The 23,363-nt window shown below is 40.8% G+C and overlaps 1 protein-coding gene across 2 annotated transcripts; it reads right to left on the bottom strand.

The window, feature by feature from the left end:
- Window positions 1-347: 347 nt before the first annotated feature.
- Window positions 348-22,384, bottom strand: JAKMIP2 (janus kinase and microtubule interacting protein 2). 2 transcript variants are annotated; one of them, XM_054389290.1, is made up of 20 exons: window positions 22,256-22,384; window positions 19,487-19,984; window positions 18,042-18,251; window positions 17,096-17,194; window positions 15,094-15,240; window positions 12,585-12,725; window positions 12,303-12,359; window positions 10,359-10,478; window positions 9,773-9,901; window positions 8,746-8,829; window positions 8,380-8,442; window positions 7,684-7,782; window positions 7,045-7,143; window positions 6,656-6,709; window positions 5,770-5,835; window positions 4,878-4,946; window positions 3,741-3,818; window positions 2,714-2,917; window positions 1,936-2,001; window positions 348-398 (listed from the first exon to the last, which is right to left on the bottom strand). In XM_054389290.1, exons 1-20 carry the CDS (start codon window positions 22,382-22,384, stop codon window positions 348-350), a joined length of 2,463 nt encoding a protein of 820 aa, XP_054245265.1. The 2 variants fall into 2 exon arrangements, with proteins under 2 accessions (XP_054245265.1, XP_054245266.1); XM_054389291.1 differs by lacking the exon at window positions 8,380-8,442.
- Between the last annotated feature and the right edge of the window lie 979 nt (window positions 22,385-23,363).

Below are 23,363 nucleotides of genomic sequence, written 5' to 3'. Positions count from 1 at the left end.
TTTGCCAGCAGTAAATTTCACCTGCAATTCTCTCAGCTGTTTGATACTGTTAAATTCTTGTTAGCTTTTATTTTTACACTTCTGAAGAGCTTAGTATCAGCACCAAGCTTGAGCAGTTCACTTGCAAGTCTGCTGGATGATGTTGGTCTGACTGCAGCTCCCTGTGGCAACTCAGTAGTGTGAGGACCTGCCATTGTGAGCTACTACAAACTGATGCACCTGCTGAATTTTCTGACTCTAGACATACACAAGAACACATGAGGATGTGATCCTCAGCTCTGTGAAAGAAGTGCTAGCTTTGAGGAAAGAAATAAAATAGTCTTACCTTTCCAAGAGGCACATTGACATCAAGGCCAAAGAATAAAGGCAAGAGAGAAGAACAAGAATAGAAAGAGAAACTGCAGAAGAAAAAGAAGATTGTGTAAAAACTAAAAGTCATGGTACTGTAAGCATATGGGTTATTTTTGCACTCTGTAGGGCAGTTAGAATAACTATGTGTTCAGAGAGCACTGTATGTCCATAGTTACTTCTGCACCTCCCAGGCTTAGGAAATAAATCCCAATAATTTTGGTGATGAATTACAATAGGCACCATATTGAAAGCCTGAGGTGTAATTGTCATTATGAACCACGATGGGTTGACTGAAGTCACAAAACTGGACATAAAAATAGCATGGGTAGCATTTTTAAGTGCATTTAAAAACAGTGCCTGCAATCCATGATGAAAATAGCCTGGGAATACATACATACATATATATATATATATATATATGTATGTACACTCAATACCAAACCCTAACTATTAAATGTTCAGTAATCAAATTTTGGATGCCTCATTTTAATCATGAATGTGTTGCCTTCTGAGATGTGTATTTTTATGGGTTGAAAGCTCTTTTGAAAACTGACACAAAAAAAAATCTCCTATTGGAGGTCTCATCTGACCATGGTGTAAGTTTTGCTTTGTTTTAGCTTGATCACAGATTATCACAGAGTCCTTGTATCACAAAGACACTGGCAGAAAAGCAGAAAGAATTATGTGCATCAAGTTTTGCATTATGCCCACTTGTTTCACTATAGGAACACAGATAAACTGAAATGGTTCCTTAGCACTGTTGTCACTGTACTGACAGAGCAAATATTTCATATTATAGCCAACACACGTACATTATCTTTACTAACCTAAGTATACTGCCCAGGCTACCACTGGAGATGCATCTTACACCAGCCTGGCATATCTAGAGAAGACACTACTGGCAGCAGCCACTGTGCCCATACTATGATCCTTTTTCAATAGTCCCACCTAACCTATCTAGAAACAGCCAAACTCCATCTGATGGAGTTGACCTTATTCACCATAGAAATGCAGTGCATACTGCTAGAGACAGTGTATGTGTGTATGTATATATATATATATATATATATATATATATAAAGAATGTGCATGTGTATTTCTTTGCCAGTTCAGTTTAAGAGCAAGATTCTGGTACCATACTCATATTACATAGTCAATTACAAGCTTCATTAAAGAGGCCAGTGTCAGAACCTGCAAGTCCTGCCAGATAAGGACAATCTTCAAATCTTCACTCAGTTTCATTCAGTCCTTCCTGCTTGCTAGCCTCACTCTGCCTTTAGTGGAAGTATTGCCTGTCTACCAACAGCATTTAACAGCCAAGTAAAGGCTTCATCATTTGGTACAGTATCAGTCTTTAGAATTCAAAGTGTTGAGCATTTGTTTCCTAAAATGGAATGTTGTGGAGGATACTCTAACATTCAATCTCCATATACTGAAACACAACTTGAAAAGAAAGCATAGCAGAATGCCACCAACAGCTCCAGCTGATTCAGCTAAACAAAACAATCAAGAGGTTCAAGAGAACTAGATCATTCCTTTCAAAACAGTTTATCAGCATGCTTCAGAAGTGTTAACAGAACCAACCTTTTCCTCCAAGTCCTTAATTTGTCTCTTCTGGATGTCAGTTTTGTCTTCTAGATCTCGTATCCTCTGGAAATCAAAGAAGAAAGCATCCAAACTAAATTCTGAGTAAATTTGCTCTGCTGAACAACCAACAAGCCTAGAAATTAACAAATCTGTTTCTTTTGCAGGGATCATCTTGTGTAGTACCATGCCTTCACTAACAATACGTTACTGCATCCTCAAATGCTGGAAATGAAAATCAATAGTGGATCTATTTCACACTACTTGTTTTATGTTAAACCTGTGTTAAACAGATGGGAAGCATTAAGGTCATACTCTTTAGGTTTTCTCATGATTCATTAAGATTTCTCTTAGTTTGATATGTTGAAAAAGGATTAAAGTGGTGTTGTTATTATATCTGAAATTATAAAAGTAAACAATACTATAACAACACTGATTCCGTAGTGAGCAGGCCACATGTACCTTACAAACAAGGCGTAGTCTTTAGACTACATACAGCTCCTCTTGTGCCCAGACAGGTAACCAGGGATGACAATTTTTACTGCAAAGTTAGATTTATGTGGACAGAATTCTGGGTGAGAACTTTGATTTGGAATTTTAGAACTCAAAGTATGCCAAAACTCCATGAGCTAATATCATGTGTGTTCATGTACATAGTAAAGACAAAGTATCAAATAGGCTCCCTCATGATCTGGAGCTTGCCTAAATTTGATCTCAGCTCATGTACTTGCACAGCAAAGCTGAGATAATACACATGTACTTCACTCCTTTTTCTTACCTGGTGAGCCTGCTGGAGCAGCTCCATCCTCTCTTGAAGTATCTGGCAATCATATTCTCTGCTTTTCCTCAGCATCTGACGTCTTAGCTTTTCCACTGCTGTCCTCAGCTCTTCCTGCTGTTTTTCAGTGAGTAGCTCCCCAAACTTTATCACCGTTTCTTGCTGCAAAGCATTGTACAAGGTGGCTTCAAGCTCCTGGATCCTCTGGTTGATGCAATACCAAAAGCCAGTTAGAGATAAAACATTATTTAAAACAAGTGGGAACTGAAGGGTGGGTGACAGATTCAGGCACCTGCATAAGAAGTGGTCCCTGTGCTCAAGTGTGTGAGAATGTGAGAACTCATAAAGTGGTTCAGTGTTTTGAAAAGGATATGAACTTCCATTTAAAAATATTTTAATATTAATTTTCACTGAAATCCCTCACTTTGACTTTTTCTTAAAGCAGTTGGATAGAATTTTTGTATCTATTTTATAAGTGTAAAGGTGAATATTTCACCAATTCTGAAATTTGGACCCATTGTGTTAAAAACAGAGGAGAAAAGATTGCAGGACACTGTCAGACCACTTTGCTCTTAATTCTTCTAATCAATGAGCATTTTATTAACCTGCCAAACCAAACATGCTGAACTTGCACAGCCAATTATCAGACCCATGTATCAGAGCTTGGCAGAGCAGTGTTTAGAACAGGAACTTTTATTTCTCATGGCATATTGTCTTCTTGCTGTGATATGCAAAATGGCCAAGATTCCAGATCTGAATTCCAGATGGTTACACTGACTCCAGCTGGACAAGCCAACATTAATGACAACTGACAAAAGAGTTTCTGACTTAAGGTTTACTGTTTTTGTGACAGGAAAAGCTAGGTGGCATGTTGAAGCTGTGCAGACTGCATGGTAGTGCAATGTGAAAAAAAAATAATAAAAGGACACTAAGAAAAAAGCCAAAACCTCTCCTCCTGATCCAACAGGAGTCTGCATCACATCACAACACTGGCCGATATGTGCTGTAGAATTTCCTTTGTACATACCATGTATGCTTGGTCAAGAGCTTGTTTCCTGTAGTCTAATTCTTCTTCCAAATAACCTTTTATTTTGCAAAACTGCTCCTACAATGAAGGATCATTTAGACAGAAAAAGGAATTAGTTACTCAAAATACTGTGGGAAGTTTTATTAAATCAACTACGTGTATCTGCCCCAGGATCAGGAGACTGGTCTTCATCTGACACTCTCCATAGAGATACTAATATCTGACTCAGCTAGAATAGAAGGAAGATAAAACAGCTGTAGATTGCTTTTGTATGATAATACATCTGTCTATGTGGAACTAAATCCATCATCTCTTTGTGACTTCAGTGGTATCGCCTGGAATTTCAGTAGTGTAATTTGGGAGTTACTGTGATCTTTCCAAAGATACCTCCTCTGGCATCATGGACAACTCCTTCTGCGCTTTCTCTTATTTTGGAAGAGGCATGAAAATGCTATGAACTAGACAGGAGCTAAACAGGCACATTTATGTTCACATTACCTGGGGGAAGCTGCTGTATTTCAACTTCTCAGCCTACCCGAAGCTGAATTGACTCAAGTACAAGACACACCATAGCAACAGAATGTAAACCACTATAGCTATCCAACTCCTGCAGTTGTGCTTGTTTATCTTGTAGATTACTACCATTAGCTAGAATAAGAATAAAGTGACTAACTTTACTGCAGCAACTTCAGCTCAGCTGGGAATGTTTTGCTTTTAGGATGGCATGAGCTTAAATTGCAATGAAAGAGGACAGTGTGATAATTCATTACTTTCCCACTATCAGTATTGAATAAAATGTGATACAACAGCTGATGTTTAGAGTGTGAACCTTGGAAAAAGCTTTACTCTTCATCTCCTATCTCTGAAAATCACCAAGCAACCTTTGAGCTTTGTACTTACTAAGCAACAGTCATCCTCGTAGAAAGGGAAGGGAAGTTTTCAGCCTTCACTATTTCTGTGCTATTCTGCTGTTGCATCTGAACTGGATTAGTAACAATTTTATGGAGTCACCCATAACCAGAGGAAGTCTGGATACTTCCTCTGCCAAAAGACCTTTTCACTAATCTTTCTGCACACCACATAAATGTGACAAGTAAGTCTTGCCCCTAAAACGCATATTAAGGAAGGTTTGCTTACCATATCACTTTCCAGTTCCATCATCTTCTGATGCAAAGCAGCTTCAGCTCCTTCAATCTGCTGAATCCACTGGAGGGAAGACAGTGAGAGCTGTAACTTGCTGTGTTTTCTAGGCCCAATGGCAGTGGCAACTGGGACATCTACAGCATCTTGTTATTCTGGTTTTAGTAACCTATTGCTAGTTCTTGAAGCCGTTCTCACATGATAGGGGCAGCTGCAATGTCTGTAGGTAGCACTTGACAGAGAAGCAGCAAGAGGATCACCATTACCAGATCACTGGAAGATGGAAAAGCACACTTCCTTGGATGGAAATGGAAATTAATTCATCTCATGGACAAAGGCCCATGATGAGGTTCTAACACCTCAAAAATAGCTTAGCTGAGTAGATGGCAATTCTCTTTGCAGAGGAAGAATTGTTCAATGGAAGATGTCATGTTGACAAAACTGTGTGCTGCATATGAGCCACAGAAAGCAATCTTAACCAACCTTCACATTTTTATTTTTAATTTCTCAAACAAGCAACTAAGACACATAATTCCAGTGGAAATTTTACATACAGATCCCTTCAGAAGCTCTAGAAATCTCAGAACTAGAAATCCCACACAGTAACTAAGTATGGCTTATGTTTTTCATTCAGCATACAGTTGCAGGCTTCATCTGACATTCTTTTTGTATTTGCAGTTGCTCTGACTTCAGAGATTGGGCCAGTTGGGCTTGATATTTTTTTTTTTGCTGCTTTAGCAAGCTGTTTGGGGCTGCACTGGCACAGTTTACCTGGGGAGTCACTTCCTACACTAGAAAGTTTTACAATATGGACAATGACAGAGAAGAACACTTCCAGTGCTAGATGAGGCCTCAGATAACACCTAAGAAAGGCAAGCATATGATTTACCTTTTCTGCCAAGGACAATACAGTGGAAGCCTGAATTATGGCCACTTGTTCTTCATTTCTTAAATTCTGTGGAGAGAGGAAAGAAGGAAATTGTCAGCAGTTTTCTGCATGAATAAAGACAGCCCAGGCTACAGACTAGCCTAATACTGGGTACCCTCTTCCCATTGAAACATTCAAGAGTCTGCTAACATATTAATTAAAAAGAACACTGCATGATATGGACTAACTATCTCTTTTCATCCCATTACATCTAAGCTAAAATTAGACCCATTTCTCTGTCTTCATGCTAGCTTTACAAAGCTGAATTTCCATAAAAGTTTTTGTAAAAATAATGCTGATTTAGACCATCATGTGAAGAGGCAATCATGACCTTTCATTTTTGCTTTTTATACACTTTCTTAAAATATATCTAATGTTGGACAGAGATAAAGGATGATCTCTTTTATATAGATTACTGAAGTGGGGACTTTGAAAGCCATGGGGGCTTTGAAAGCCATAGGGACTTATGTAATTCTTGGCTATTGATGAAACTGTTAGCAGAAGAATTCTAGTCCTGAGGAAGATGTAATTGGTTCAAACTTATTCTCATGCTTGCTTGCATGACAGGAGTGCAGTGAGGCCCAGTTCCAAATACCAGTGGCCTTTGGACATCCTTCCCAGTCTGCTAAACCAGATATTAAAGCTGCTACTTCATTACCAGTTTCTCTGGTTATTGAAATCTCACAAATCCTTAACTTATGGAAATAAAATTCTCTTTAAATTAATTGTTCTGTTATTACATAATTTAACAAGGATCTTAAAAATAATCATTATAATCACAGATTTCACTTATGCTACTGTACAAAATGCAGCCTGTAAAAGGAAAATATCTCCTATTTTAACTTACCCCATTATCACCAAGGATATCTAACTGCTTTATGAGGTCTGGGATGCTGACATCCTGCAAAGAGAAAAGAAGGTAAAGGCATGGCATGCACATTTTATCACAGCTGCAATATTCATCCGTCCTATGAACCATGATGAAATCAACCATTTTGTTTTGCACCATGGAAATGCATCACATACTGATTTTGTTGCCTTTGAGTCAGGTTTTGTCATTATGGTGAAAATTATGAGTCAAGTTCAACTGTGGCAGTCATCACACCCTCTTAAATTAGACTCGGTTGAAATGCTTAAAGTTTAGTGGAGTTATAAGCAGAGATGAATACAATGGGTTATATGGGCCACATCCAGCTCTCCTGTAGTTAAAAGTGCTGCCTTATAAAACTGACCTACCTTAACCCCTTCCTTCATGCAGTAGATCTGTAGAGCACTCACACCATCTGAGAATGGGTGAATCTGGAGATTAAATGGTGGGGACCGTCTCTCTCTTTCCTGAAAATAAATTGAAAAGATGCCAGAGAACATTGCAATAAAGGAGATGCACACAGAACTCATTAAATGCCATAGCTACTGTTTATACCATGCTTTGCAAAGCCGAGCTCTTAATTTCACAAGGCAAAGAAACAAACATTGAGACGTAGTCTGGAAAACAGTATGCCAGTTGGGATAGGATCCTAAACTCAGGCTAATTATTTAACAGGAGGTAACAGACTGCTCCAAAGTACTAGAAAAATCCTATCCAGAGGTGTGGTAACTAACAGCCAAGCTGACATCAATCAGCTAAGCTGAGCTATGCACACTGGACACTTAGCTCAGAGGGGAGAAGCAGACCAGTACAGAGGACAATATCTCTTCTGATACTGGAGCTGACAAACTTCAGCTCACAATAAGAAATGCTGGTCCTGATTTGTTACTCTGTTATCACCAAAGTGCTTGTGTATACACTTGATTAAAGTTGGTGTCCAGTGCAAGTGCACACCAGATTAAAGTTTAATCTGCTACCAGCTCTAATGAAAAGAGCTCCTCTGTCACCTCCAGCTCGAGGTTGCGGAACTCCAGCAGCTCATTCTGGTCTCGGGCATCCTGCAGCTCCTGTTGCAGACGGTTGTTTTCTGTGTCCAGTTTCTCTATCTGATGGAAAGATGAAAATTTGGCATTGGTGTAACTGTCACAAGAAACACTAAATATTTAGAGAGCAATAGCTGAGGTAGCACAGGCTGTGCAAAATCCAAACTCCAATGATCGCAGAATCATAGAATGGATTGAGTCGGAAGGGACCTTAAGGATCATCAAGTTCCAACTGCCCTGTCATGGACAGGGACACCTCCTACTAGACCATGGTGCTCAAAGTTTCATCCAGTCTTGTCTTAAACACTTCCAGGGATGAGGTCTTCACAACTTCTCTGCCAGTGCAGCATCAGTTACAGACCTCTCAGTACAATGCTATTGGAACACAAAAGTCTGCACCTTGGAGCCAGAAGGACAGCAGAGCTTTTAGCTCTCAGGCTGGAACTCACCAGCAAAACAAGAGCATCAGCAACTGTAGGTAACAATGGTACCCAAGAAGAGCTGGAGAGTGCTCACCTTTCCATATACTGTCTTGTTCATATTAACCTGTGCTGTTCTATCCTTATACTACACCCATAAACACCAGACTGCACATCCAGAAAGTGTGCTGCAGGATCAAGGTGACCTTTCAGAGTGAACACTCAAAACTTGGGAACATACCTTGTCTAAAAGCTCTTGGTTCCTCTTAATGAAAAGCTGCTTGTCTTCTACCCAGTGCGAGTCCTGTTGGATGAGGCAGTACTGTTACAGAATAATCCAACTCCATGAAGTTGGGCACATTTATTGAAAACTGAAGCCACAACATTCAAGCTTTAAAATCCTATAGGAGTGAACTTTTGTTCACAGAGTAACAGCACATTACTCTACCAAGCTGTTGTATGGCTTCTGAACTCACTAGGCCTGCCTATTGACTGAACAGCGACATTATATCTCATTGGAGTCTCTACTGAAATCGTGCTAGGTATTTCCCAAGCAGAGCAAGTAAGATCCAAAATGGGAAAATAAAATACACAAAAAAGTGCTTACCTGCCCTTTCTGTGCCAAAGTTTTCTCCAAATCTTCTATTTTGGCTTTATATCTCTGCACTTCAGCTTGGAGCTGCTCCTGAGCCTGTTGAAGTCAGACACAGCATTAGACAGTAACAAAACTAGCAATGTGACTGGTACTAAAACAAAACCAAACACATCAGAGTCTGGGTTTATGCTCAATGAGTGAGCAACCATTACAAAGACTCTGGCTCAGCAATGTCTGGTGCCACCTCTCAGACTGGAACAAGGGAACACAGTGGTAGATCAGACCCCACTCCACACCCAAGTCTATTGTTACCATGTATTGCATTAGTGAAACACAAGCTCAGGTATTCGAGGTGAAAGATCCTCTTAGGGCTAGTCCCTGAACTAAAGAAAAGTGCTTAGTAGGTCAGAGTGGGAAAAGGGACTGGAAAGAAGCAATTACATGGCCCAGGGTGGTCTGCAGGAGCTGAGTCTGCAAACACATTTGTGAGGTGTCACAGCTGAGACTACTTTGAACAGGACTTTGGGCCTGATGCCCCTTCCAGCCTGAATGATTCTGTGATTTCAACAGAGGGACAAATTTTTTAGCTGTGGAAGGTTTACTGTAGTCTGCCTTGCAATCAAATTTGAATACAATTTGCATTTCTCTGTTAGAGACATTCAGGTGAGTATTCTTAAAGTTGGTACAGTGCCTGCCTTTGTGAAAACTCACAGGCCTCCATTCACCTTTAAACCCCAGCCCCTTCACACCTGAGACAAAGAGGAGAAAGCCCTTGTGGTTCTGTACCAAACTGCAGAACTGCCTGCTTTGGCATGCCTGCCTAACTGCAGTGCTCAGGCTCAGGTGGAGGACAGCCCCTTGCAAACTGAGTGATTGTCTCCATTCTTAATTGTCACTCTCTTTAAATGTCCTCAGCTAATGAGTGAATAGAGATCTAAGTATGGTTGTTGTATACAACTCCATCCCCTTGCATGTCACTTTCAGGGGTTTGCATGTCCAGTCAGCAATGAAATGCTTTTACTCTCAAACAACTACTGACCTTGGCTTCTCTTTCAGCATCTATGATGCCTCCTGTCTGCTCCTGCAGCAGTGCATATGCTCTCTGCAAGGCCTGGTACTCCTTCGTCAGCTGTCGAAACCGCAGCTCTGACTCTTCCGCCGCTAAACCCTGCAGGAGAAGAAAGGACATGCCTGAGCACCAGAGAGCAGAGCACTGCCAAGGCAAAGAGTGCAAGTGGGATTTCTTAAGCATAATAATTGGTTTATAGGTCTTGATTCAAATAGCTTTTTTTAGTGAGCTGTAATGCAAAGTAATAAGTGTGCAACTTTTACAGCATTTATATCTCTTTAAATGAAATATGATAAATTTCTCTTCTTGAAGAGGAAGAGGAAGAAATAATCTCACATTGCAATGATATTATAGCTGTAGACTCAATGGACTAGATTTTGAAAAGAACCTCTCAGCATTTCAGTATCAGTAGCCAAAATTGAGGCCAAAGTTCGTGAGAACTTACCACTCAGCATTCACTATAAAACCTTACTGTTTCTGAAAACCTGGCTACTTGGTTTGGAAGTCAAAGTCTCTTGAAAACCTCTCCTTGCCTATGGAAAGAGTCAGACCTTACCTCATCCAGGTCATCATCTGGGGTTGCTGGTGTCCTGTCTGTTCTATATGAGGCTACAGAGGATGTTTCAGAGTCCATGGAATCGTCATCGTACCCAAAAAATGTATCCACCACATGTCTCTAAAGAAGTAAAAACATTATTTCTGAATCTCCTTGGAAACAGGTAATGTGATTTTTGGGATGAGGCAGGAAAAGAGTGAAGTAAATTAGTTCAAAATCTTATTGCTAGTTACTTATAAAAGGCAAGACATGAAACAAAAGCAATACCTCTGCAATTACCATCACCAAACAAACCAGAAGGGAACCTTAATGAAGATTAGGTCTTGTACTTGTGGGGAATGAGTGTGCTGATTCATTTTTCTGAGCTAAAGATCTGTCTCACTCCAAAACTTGGAAAACACAACAGGAGCAGCACCAGGCTAAGGGAAAAGTCTTTGCCCTTGCAGGAAGGCAAAAGAATTGTTTGCTAACCCCAGTGCTGTTCAGAAAACATCAACATGCACACTGGTGTGCAGAGGTAACCCTGTCAAGCTGGAAAAGAGCACAGAACATGGAACCTTCCTTGTGTCTCAGACATTGCTGAGATTTTTAGTATCTCAGTACTTCTCTTACTGATATTGTTGTTGGAGCAAGTGAAAGCTATTTCAATACAGAATTAGCATGAAGGAACTTTTATTTCCACATCTTTTCCAGGTCTAGAGTAACTGGCACATGTTGTAAGAGATTGCTCACACTACACTGGTTGCGTGTCTGACATCTCAGTAACTGAATGAAATAAAATGAAAACTGTGAGTTATGTCCTGCAAAGGTACCAATGCTTGACCCTGTAGGCTTGGTTTCAGGTAGAGACTTGAGCATTTAAATACTTGGATTATGAATAATTCTGCAAACTGATTGACAAGCATTTAAGCTGCACTTCTGCTTTGCAACATTCTTCACTTTTGCTGACAGGTTACAACCTTCTAAACCTGGATTTCAAACCACACAAAAAATGTATCAAAGATGTCAATAACATTTTGAATATATTCTCTTCTTGTGTTCATTATTTTTCCAAGAGAAGACAATAGCCATTTCTCCCCTGTTATAATCTATGTCTTAGAAATAAAGCTGACTGATGACAATACTTTTTAGTGTTTGTCTCCCTGTTACATTTGCTGTGTATTGCTTCAAAACCATACAGCAACAACGTGATGACACCTCTAGGATTTATTGGCCTGAAATTCTCTGTGTTTAGAAAAGAGTTGCCTTACTTTCACAGAACATGTCTGATGGACTAGGGCATATCCTTGGAGGATAAAGAGCAACCAAGCTATGTTTCCTACACAGTATTTCTGCTTTTTAGAGGTGAGTTGTGACTGCTGTGAAGTTACTCTTCATATCTAGCTGATAAAGGAACTCCTTGCACCACTACTGACTACTCAGCTCTCAAACTGTTGTAAATTATACCAGCTTTGGACTTCACCCAATTCAGAGTAATACAAGGGACAGCCAAAGGCCTGTGGAACTGTGCAGTAGAGAATGACAGTTCTGTGTGCAAAAACTTCTGCCTGAAGAATAAAGATGCAGAAGGATTTTGTTTTAGCCCATATGTGCTATGAAAAATAGATATCAGCAGATGGATGGGGAGTTCTCTGGAAATGTAAATATATCTCAGAATACTAGACCTTGAGACCAATATTTATAGAAATCAGCTTGAAGATTATTACTATTTCAGAGAGTGGGAAGGAAAAGCCCCATTTTGCTGAAAATAAAACGGCTGCACATCCTAAACTGAATTTCAAAGTGGACTTAAATAGCTCTCCCAAAGTAACTAAGGTTAATAAATCTGATCACTAAAGCAGATTCATATAATCCATAAAGCTCTCTTTAATCACATTGCTAAAGTTTGGCTTCCTACAGGGCCTGCTAGCATTTTTATAAGCTGAAAATAATTTTTCCCCTTACCTTAATTGGCTTTGAGCTCCTTTTATGCTTTCTGCGACGAATGAGTTTCTCCCTGTCCTGGAAAATAAGATTAAGAAATTACTCTCTTTTCTCATTTGCAGCTGTAGAATCTACAGAGGAAATAAAACATTTGGCTTCCACCAACTCTGTGCACATTTAAATAGGTGGAATCTAGAAAACATGCAGGTGCTAAAAGTAAGGTATTAACCCTCAAACCTGTAGCTATGAGAAGAAATACTGTACACAGGAATCATTGCTAATTTTTTGGTGCTCTGGACATACCCTTGTTAACTCATCAATTATGTTCTGTTGTTCTATGACTTGAAGCTTTAAGAATTCAGTTTCTTGTTCTTCATTAGCCTGATCCAGATCATTGAGAGATCTTAATTTCTTTAGAGGAGGATGTGATGTCATTTTTTCTCTCTGTAGTAAGAAGAAGAAACAGATAAAATAAGATACATCAATTAGAAGACAAAAAAAAAATCCCTTCAGTTAAAACTTAACATGTTTCATTTGAGGTGTACAGCCCTTTAAATATGCTTTAGCTACATTATTTATGTAACTTTATTAATACCCATATCGGCACTTCTTAACAACAAAGCAGCACAGCAAGGCTGAGTTCATCAACTAGAACAAAGCTTTATTTACTTCCTGTGTGGCAGTACAACCTCTATAGGAGCTCTTAGAAGTCATACATCATGGCTTTTCCTTTGCCATGCATCAAGGTGCCCCAACATGTGGTAAATACAGTGCAACTCCCTACCTGTCTAGTGAGTATATAAATAGTATCTATTCACATGATCCTATGCCCTTACTGATATCCATCATACAGCTGTATTCACTGTGGAAATGGACATGGCTTTAGTCATGTGAAAGAGAGTCAGAAGAGCAGGGAAGTCAAAAAATGTGGTACCAGGTCTATTTTAAATAGAAGTCCACATCCTGCCTACTTTTGAGCGTATGTGGGAGAAGAGTTGGCTACAGCCCATCAGAGCTACTCTAGGCACCCACATCGTGCGAACTGCCATAATTTGGGCATTTACAGTGAAAGGAACAGAGCTCTAAGGAGCTAAGTTAGAACATACGTGCTGTGTGCAGATATATTCACATCAGTGGTGCTGTCCCTGATGTTTAATGCAGACAGATTCCCAAGTTCCTTCTCTGTGCTGTAGGAAAAGCCATGGGGCTGTGATATGAACTACCACAGCTGAGAGAGAAGAATTCTGACCCATGACACCTGCAATAAGTTTATCTGTCTTCTTGGCATGGCTGAATTGCAGACTTAAAGTGGATTAACCCTGTACCACTAAAGCCTTTTTCCTGTAAGACATGAAAGTGAATCTGGCCGTCTTGTCCTAATCAGCAAGAAAGCTGTTCCCACAGAAGAGCAGCCAGCCTGAGATGAGGACAGTGGCTGCTGTGAGCCAGAGACACGGCACACAAACACACACAGCAGGGAAAGTCTCCTCAGGCTGCCACCTTACCTCTTGGAATCCTGAACTTCCACCTCCTGTCTTTGTCGCCAAAGCAACAACAGTGCATGTGCGGCGACTAGATTCTGACTGATACTGAAGGCAATTCCACCTGAAGTTATGAGACATAACTGCTCTGACCTCACTTCATGGAGCCCTGATGTGTGGAATTTGTGACTCTAGTCAAATTCAAGCCACCAACACATTCTCCGTTTCCCACATCCATCTACCATACACACATGGAAAGATGGTACATGCTCACTGGCAGATCAGAACTTCACTTTCCCATCATCAGCTCTAACAAGAACATCTGCATTCAAAGATGAACCTCATGCTGGTGTAAAACACAACTCTAACAGCTTGGTTTGAGTTCCAGATGCAAAATAGCACAGTAAGATATGACTCAATGATAGAACTAATTTTTTTCATTTTCTTTTTTTATGAAACAATTGAAACTAAATATTCTAATTTTGGGCCTAGTATTAAAGACTGATGATACATTCACTTCAATATATTGCATAGGAATGCATCATACACAATGCTGTAGTATCCAAGTCAGTTCTACAGACTGACAGCAAGTTATCCATGAGATACCAATGTGCCCTTGTGGCCAAGAGGGCCAACAGCATCCTGGGGTGCATTAAGAAAATTGCATCCAGCAGGTCTAGGGAGGTTCACCTCCCCCTCTACTCTGCCCTGGTCAGACCACATCTGGAATACTGTGTCCAGTTTTGGGCTCCCCAGTTACAGAGAAACAGGGATGTACTGGAAAGAGTCCAATGAGGATGAGTGTGGGACTACTCCTATGAAAAAACACTGAGAGACATGGGGCTCTTTAGTCTGGAGAATAGAAGGCTGAGAGGGAATCTTAGCAATGTCTATAAATATCTGAGGGATGGGTGTCAAGATGAAGGTGCCAGGCTCTTTTCAGTGGTGCCCAGTGATAGGACAAGGAACAACAGGTACAAGCTAGAACATAGGAAGTTCCACTTCAACATGAGGAGATACTTCTTTACAGTGAGGATAATGGAGAATTGGAGCAGGCTGCCAAGAGAGGTTGTGGAGTCTCCTCTGGAGACATTCAAAACCTGCTTGGATCCATTCCTGTGCAGCCTGCTTTGGCAAGGGGGTTGGACTTGATGATCTCTGGGAGTCTCTTCCAAACCCTAACATTCTGTAATTCTATAGAGACCTAAGCATGGCTGTATCTTATCAATAGTGTTACACATTCCATAGAACACATTTTCTCTAAGTCCGTGCATGCACACCTAATAAACACAGATCATGCAGTAATCCTCATTTTGCTCTTCACTACCAACCATTTCTATATTTTCCTTAGTGACTGCTTTGAGTTTGTCTTCCATGCGCTGCAATGACTGCATGAGTTCATCATTTCTCTTTGTGAGGCACTTGTTCTTCTCCAGAAGAGGTTTACATTGTTTCTCAGCTTCTCGAACACGCTTCAGCTGGATTGATAAATGCAGTTAATAATTGGAAATAATCAAAATAAGAGCTTTTCTCCCTCCTTTGTTAGAAGTGTTTTTGTTAGTTCCCTTTTGGACTACAATCCCGGTAAAACACCCAAGATATCTAATGGAACTGAAGCTTCCATAACTAACCTTGTCTACAAATCTCAAAGCATAATTCTGTATGTCAGTTAAAGATGGCTTTATCTATGGAAACACTCTGACATAGAGATGAAGCAACCCAACACACAGTCAGGCAGCTGCAAATCTGCTACAAAAATCCCAAATGATCTGTGCTTTATCTGCAAGAAATACACAGCTAGCTGTAAGTGTGGGGTTTAATGCCACATGGTGCAATACCTGTGCGTATGTACAATGAACTTTGTTTTCATAAACAAGTCACATAACATTTAAACAACAAATCCTTGTAAGGTAAGAAAGTGTCACAGGACATATTTGGAAGCTCCACTATTGGTAAAACTGGATTATTAACTTCTCTCAAGAATTAGTCCCATCCAGTAATACTGAGCATTTTATAGATATAATTTATTTTTTCTAAGGGAGGGCAAGGAATCAGCATGTGGCTATGGAAATCCAACATCTCTGTACCCAGACGATCTACCTAACAGAGGCACTGCCCTGGTTGTGTTTGTCACTGGAAGGTTCCTGCCTCTTACAGTTCTGCTGAGGAAAGGTCCACAGGAGTTTTCTGTTGCTATTAGGGACAGTTAACCACATTTGCTTACATCATCAAATGATTTTACTAGGTTAGTTAAACTAACCCAGTGATTTTTTTCTCAAGCAGGTACCTGAAGATTTCTTCTGCTAACAGAAAAGGTAGGGAGCAGCTAGGAAGTGGTTACATCTCTAAGCAGCAGCACAAAACAACCATTTATCCTACCCTAAAAATGAAGTTAATTGTGAATGTACCTGAAAGTGTATGGTATTGCCAGTAGTATTCCTGGTCACATTGCACAAAATCGTTTCCTTTTAGCCATGTTGTGCAAGATGCAGCTTAGAAGCTCTTTAATTTATTTTTTCCTTGTGAAAAATAGGCTGAATATTTAATGGCATACAACAGCTAGTCAAGCTGACTCACCAGACTCCAAGCTATTCAGTACCACAGAAATTTGGGGATTGAGAGCTTTTCATAACTGAAGAGACACACATGAACATGTTTGTAATTTGCAATCTAGATAAGTCATTATTTTGCAAATATGACATTGAGAACACTGAGGAGAACCAAGCCAGCTGAACAGATATGAAAGGAATGCATGAGGATTCCTAGCTCAGGAATAAAGCTAAAATAAAATACCAGGAGTTGAATTTCACCACCCTCATCCTTAATAAGGGAAGTAGAAACAGAGAGGTTAAAAAGTCAGGATACCGACTTTAACATACAGGTATCACCAGTGTCACAGTAAATCAGATAAAGTAAATCAGATAAAGGAGTAAATCAGATAAAGGGATCAATTCCCCATTGTCCATCCTCTCTAGATCCACTACTTAACTGTTCTCAAGCTGGTGAAATACTGAACTACAGACATAATTTCATTCACAAGGAAAATCTTGTGGTACACTGCTGGGCACTTAAAAAGTCAAGGAGGGAACATAAGCACTTGTACAGAAACCTACAAGCCTCTGCCTCAACTTCTGCTGTGGTTTTGTACTCATACCACTTAAATAACCCAATTACTGTTGAATTCCAGGATAAAAAAAATCATCCCCAGCCTCATGAGCGACTAGCCTGATGGGTGGTAAAGACACATTCATCGCTATCACCCTTGGCTCCTCCTCTCTCTGCTGTCCCTATGGCTCCCACCCGCCTCTGTCTGGCAGTGCAAGGCTCACACACCAGCTCGTTCCGCTCGTCCCCAAGCAGCGTGTTCCTGTCCTCCAGCTTCCGGATGGTGGCATTCAGCTCTGCTATTCTCTTCTGGTTTCTGCGCAAGTCCTGCTCGTTGGCAACAACATAGCACAGTTACACATGCTTGGGAAAAGAATCCTCAAGAAACATACAGCTGTCTGTCTTCATCTGTCATCACTAACAAATTGTATTTATGAATTTTTACTGTATTGGACATGCTGACAAAGTATTTTTGGAAGAAAGCATCTGGTTTGGGGGACACTTAATTGAAAATTTACCTTTATTTTTTTTAAACAACTGAAAAACAACCAAACAGATTTTGATATTTAAGACGGTTATGAAAAAAGAAAAAAGCCAAATGATTCTAAATTTTATTGCCTTTTCCTATACCTTGCTTCTATTTGCTAAGCCACTATGTCAGGGGGGAAAAGGACATCCCTTTCAGTATCAGTTGCATTTCATTTCTAATTCCTCATTTGTATGTGTGTAAATGTGTGCAAATATACACATTTGTTGTGCAAACATCATCTATTTAGTCACACAACCAGTGAGTTACATGCTTTGTGAAAGACAGCGAGGGCTGGATGTGTGGAGAATAAGACAGAGGAGGATTTCCTAAGAGTCTCCTGGATTTCAGAGCCCAGCTTTCTCCCTGCCCATCTTCCCAATTCTGTACATGCTACCCAGGTAGTCAGGTTCATTGATTCTTTCAGAGAGGCCCTGATTATTTAAGATGTTTTCTATTTGTAAATAGAACAACTGAGAAAACAGTCTTACAAAGCTTTGTCACAAGAGCATTCTCTCTGAAGAATCTACAGACCTAATGTTTCTGTAGTGAATAATAGTGGTAATGTTTCCCCAGGACCTGAGAAAACATTTAATCAAGAGAAACAGCCATGTTTGTGTTTTGTAGGGGCTAGAAAAACCTGCATACAGGGCTGCTGCAGTGCTCCGAACCATCTCCAGCCCTTCCTGGGATCTCTCTCTTGGGACTACTCATGTTACACTCTGCCTCCTTCACCAAGAAGAGCTGTTCATCCAGAGCTTCCTTCTGCAGCTGCAGCTTCTGCACATAGCCTGTCTGTGTCTCCAGTTCTTTCTCCAAGGAAAATATGATTCTGTCTTTGGCCTTGATCTCATCCATCTGCATGAGAGAAACACCAGAACAGCAATATTACTGTGTAAAGGCAACAGCATTTCAGTTTTCTCCAATCAAGTAGTATATGATTTACTTCACAGCAGAGTCCACCACTTAAATCTGCTATGTCATACGGCACCAGGCTTGTAAAGCAACATATTTTGAGGTCTCAGACATAACTGTGAACTGCTACAGTAGCAAGATTCTCCAGCTATACACAGAGTGAAGCCCAGGACCCGAGCATGGTGTCCTGTGTTAACAGATAATTGGATGAAGAATTCAGGCTTTCGCATTGCATTTTGGTCAGTTATTTATATTGCTGAAAAATCAGTATAAACTCTGACAAACCCAAGAAAGCTTAGACTAGCCCCTGCTCATGTAAGTGGAGCTCTGTTAGATGAGACAGGAGAGGTTACAGTCTGATTCTCACAAACAGATCTGTGCAGACCTAGGATTTCTTCAAGCTGATTGTCATCTCATTAATCTGCCGAGTGCAAACTCAGGGCTAGTCATTTTATTGTTACTTTGTTTATGACTAATATCGCAGGACTATCCAAGACAAGAAGAACTGCTTCTTAATTCAGCCCACAGCAACACAAGAATATACACTGAGTACACAAACTTTGAATTGGGGAAAAAATACACACACACCCCAAAGGAAAAACAAAAAGAAATTCTTCTTGACAGTTTAAATTACCATGTCTTTTCTTTACTCTCAAATCTTGAATTACAGTTTTCATGACAAACTTCCCACTCTTGCAAGCAGGTCCAGCTCCCCAGATGACAGGGCAACTTGCACCACAGCTGGTGCACCCTCATTTTGTTCTTTTTCCCCAGTAATTACTTAAGGCTACACCAAGATCAAAACAAAAGATATCTTCCCTCCTGCTATGGTTGTGTTTACAATACTACCACAAGGGCTAGAGAAACTAGCAAACCACAAGTGCAGCTGCAAACATTCTTTTTCTGACATTTTGACTTCACACATATCAGTATCTCAGCAGGCCAAATCCCTACCACTGGGCCAGTTGCTTTCTTTGAGGTGTCAGCTGCCACCACCGTGCTTGCTCTGGATGACTCACTGTGATCCATTCACTGCTGCCAAAGAACAGTGAGAAGTTTGTCATATTTCTGCAGGCTGAGGTGCACTGCAGATTTCTGTTATTCACCAAAAACTAAGAGGCACAAGAGGCAAACTTACTACAGTGTAAGAGAACACATGAACTGCTTTGGTTACTGACCAGGCGGCGAATATCTCTTTCACTCTCCCATTTGATCTTGGAAATGGCTTCCTGGTGGGACTGATGCTCACTCCGAAGATCCCCTGCCTTGATCTTATCGGCTTGGATCATGTTGCTAAGGGCCTCATCTACCTGCTTTTTAGCAGATTTCAGCTCAGTGATTTCCTGCAGAAGCTTAAGGCGCTCGGAGTCAAACTGTTTCCTGGCCTCCTCACGAGCCTCGATAGTCAGCGCTGTCCTTACTTTATCGCTGCTCCCATCCCGCAGCGCACACAGCGCTGACTTGAGGCGCTGGATTTCGCTGTCCCGGACTTTCACCATCCGTGTCATCTCCTGCTCATGCTGTTTGATGAGATTCTCCCTCACGGCTTGCAGCTCCTTCATTTTCTCCTCATGGAGTTTGGCTTTCAGCTCCGTGATCTGCACAGTTTGCTTGCGCTGCTCCACCTCCCGGATACGCTTCGTTTCTTGAGTCTTCTCTCGTTCAAGTTTAGCAACCTACATTGAGATAAATTGAGAGTCACCTGCAACACACAGTGGCATCAAAACAAGCCTGCTCAGACACACAGTCAAATTCAGGAACTTGCTGCAGACCCTAGATGATCCTCTGCCCTCCTACAACGAAATATGGGCCAGCTCCTGGTGCATTCACATAGATTTTATAGTCTTTACTCAAGCTAAAACCACCCTGTCTTCTCCAGGTGTCTCATCTTATGCAGACACTACAGGTACTTTCCATATTTCCTCAGGGAATAAGACTCCCTGTATGTGAGTGTATTTGTTTAATAACTTCATAACCCATCAGTCAACATCAACAGAAAATTAACAAAGCTCAGAAGTAGCAAGGTTCCTACAACTTCCATGACCATGTGTGCATCAAATGAGAGAAAAGAGCTTGGCTGTATGTGGTCCCAGCTGAAGCAAGGTGCAAGTTTGAAAGTCCAGGGAACACATCATCTCTTACAGATGGACAATTACAGTCACTTCTTAGACACCTATCTACAGAAAAGCATGCTGCATTGGTTTTTATGCCTGTGGAACAGCCAGCTTTACTTAAAGTATGCCCTGTGCTACTACTCTTCATTAACAACAGTTTTTAAAGTTCTTTGACAGCAGCTTTGGAATCAAAGTCAGAGACTAATCCACACTTACTAATATATCGCTAGGTGCAACTTCATATCCCTGAGCAGTTCTACAACAGAAACATGTGTGAATCCACACCAAAGGAAAGCGATGGATAATGAATGTTCACTTCAAAGCAAACTTGGTAGGTTTGTTATTTACAGTGAAAAAAGAATACGGTTTCAAAGATTCTAAGAACTTCCTTGTTAATTCCTTTTTAAATAAAGACCAAGGAAGAGTGAGCAAACCTTTCAGAAAGAAGATCCAGGGGCATGAACATCTGTGCCTATAACAGAAATGATAAAAAAGACCTCTTATAGGCTCAAGGATTTGTATTTATTCATGCCTGGAAGCTAGAGGTAAGTAATTCTTTGTTTATTTTCCCAGGATATATGTTTATCTGCAAAAGAACCCCCAGGTTGATGGATTTCAATTATATTCCATATGGAAAAACAATGTACCACTAGGTTCATCCTCTGGAGATGGGAATCCCCCACCTGCTGCCACCAGACTGCAGGTGCTTGGGTGCTTCCAATCCTCTTCATAAGAATTCACCAGGAGTTAGTAAACAGACATTTGTTCTCTTCACTGCTCATAGAGAACACACTGCTTGACCTAAAGACTGCCTTCATTTTGCCTATGTTCAAGGAACTTCAGTGCTTCTCACATAAAGGTTTTACAGCACAAAAGCTGTATTCTGACTATAAAACATAAGACATATTGTGCTTGCTGCTGGAAGCGTCTCTAAATGACAAGGGAGCAATGCTGTGGAGAGCAAAAAGTACACTTTGCATTGCAAAGCCACTCCAGCATCACCTGTGAGAAAATTGATGTTGCTTGCAAGGACTTTAACAGCTCACAGTCATAGTATGTGCAGAGTGGGCATAAAAACCAGCCAGTATTTTATACTGGTAGCATTCAGCCCATGACCTTCTTACAGGTTACAACAGCTGTAGTAGTTAGTGTAAAGAGATGTTACGTGTTTCACAAGGGCTGCGCCAGTACAAGCAATGCAGGCAAGAGTAAAAAGTTCATCAGATGACGTAGACAAGAACTGAAGCTGCAGCACACAGACCAGCAGTTGAGTCAAAGGCTTCTTAAGTCTATGGGAGGTACCTCAAACCTTTGCAGCTCTGTGGGTCCTCACTACGCCCTGCCTGCATGGTACTCAGCAGGCTTCAAACTAACTTTACCCATCTGAAACTGTGGCTCTGGCAGGCCACTGGTACCTGAATAAGCTTAAAACAATGCATGATACCCTAGTGTACACAACATGGTTCAGCTGCACTGCAGAGGGGTTACAAGAGCAGGCACGGATTGTCATGTTCTCTATCTAAGGAATACTTTACTCAACTGTGAAATAAGGGCAGCAATGAAAAAAACACCAACACTACAGTTTCTAAGCACTGAGTGGACAGGGCAAAACTCACTAACTGGAATATGCTTCATTTGTGGGCCAGAGACTTCTTAAACTTCTACCTCCAGTAAAAAGGAGTCTTTCTCATAGAAACAACAGGATGTCCACAGTAATAAAATGTGGTATGTGGGGAAAGAATCAGAGCACTGTTCCAGGAAAGAGTGACACTGCTTTTTCCATGTTTTTCTCCTTCAGCACCTCCACTTATTTAAAACCAAACCTTCACTCACCTTAGATTTCTCCTGATGCAGCTCAATTTGAATGTCTGTTAACTTGGTCCTGAGTTCCTCGTTGGCACCCTGTAGGGCAACAATCAGTGCCTCAGGCTTTTCGCCCTTGCTACGTCCTTTTTTTGACATGGTTTCTTGTCAGTGAGAGTCCATGTGTTTAACTGCTTCAAATACAGACTGCCATCTTTTTGTGTTCCTTTCAGTGCCAGTTAGTTTAGCACCTACTGCAAGACATTCCTTAAGGTACTAGACTCAGCTGCTTTGGAAGCCCTGGAAGAGATAAGACATACTATTATTTGTCAGTGGATGCTGCAGCATGACAGCTCACATGGTTACTGAATACAAGAGATAGCTTACTTCCACAAACACTGCAATCTTTGTCCAAAAACCTGCAAGGGAAATCCTGGCACAATTAGGCTTCTGTATGCAAGTCTGGTGTTCTAGTGGAGATTCGATATATGCCCTTTTCCTGCTCTCAGAAAGGGGCACCACACAATGAAAATCATTTTGTTTACCACAAGGATTAGTGCTGTTGAGAGTACAGGACTAGGAAGGACAAGTCATTTAACCCAAGTCTTGCAGGCTGAGGTAACCACAAAGCAGGGACTTTAATCTCAGGGATCTACCAACAATATCTGCCTCCTACCCTTTCCAACCATTGATTCCCTCCCAAGAGCCTATGCCAAACTCAAAGACTTTCCACAGCACACCCACCATATGCCGCAGGAGGAAAGGGAAAAGTGCTGATGACCTCACCAGCATCCTGGGTCTCTGTGGAAGCAGAAAACTATCGATACGCAAAAGCCTGTATCAAACTGGAAATTGTCCCCTCTGCTATTTCCAAGGGAATGCAAAACAGTTCCACCAGTGGTTTTCACCAACTGAATTTTTGGGGTAAAATCCTGTTGTAAGAGTGATGCAGTGAGCTTAAACACATCAGCAGATCAGGAAGCCAAGGTTTTTTTCCTTATCACTATGAACACAAGTGTGTCTTTGTCCCATAAACACACAGGTTTCTTGGTTGGCTTTTTTTGGGGGCTGCTTGTGTGGGTTAATTTTTCTTTGTTATTGGCAAGTTCCTGAGCACTCTCGATTCCAAATGAAAAAA

This window comes from Indicator indicator, chromosome 18, assembly GCF_027791375.1.
Source record: "Indicator indicator isolate 239-I01 chromosome 18, UM_Iind_1.1, whole genome shotgun sequence".
Lineage (NCBI taxonomy): Eukaryota > Metazoa > Chordata > Aves > Piciformes > Indicatoridae > Indicator > Indicator indicator.
Note: the sequence above shows the minus strand (reverse complement) of the source record. Positions and strands in the feature narration are given on the sequence as shown.

Coding starts and splice junctions, on each gene's coding strand:
- JAKMIP2 (XM_054389290.1), bottom strand. CDS start 22,384: ATGTCAAAAAAAGGACGTAGCAAGGGCGAAAAGCCTGAGGCACTGATT. Junction 15,241..17,095: donor GGGACGAGCGGAACGAGCTG/GTGTGTGAGCCT, acceptor TTATCAATCCAG/CTGAAGCGTGTTCGAGAAGC. Junction 10,479..12,302: donor GGAGCTCAAAGCCAATTAAG/GTAAGGGGAAAA, acceptor TTACTTCTTTAG/AGACATGTGGTGGATACATT.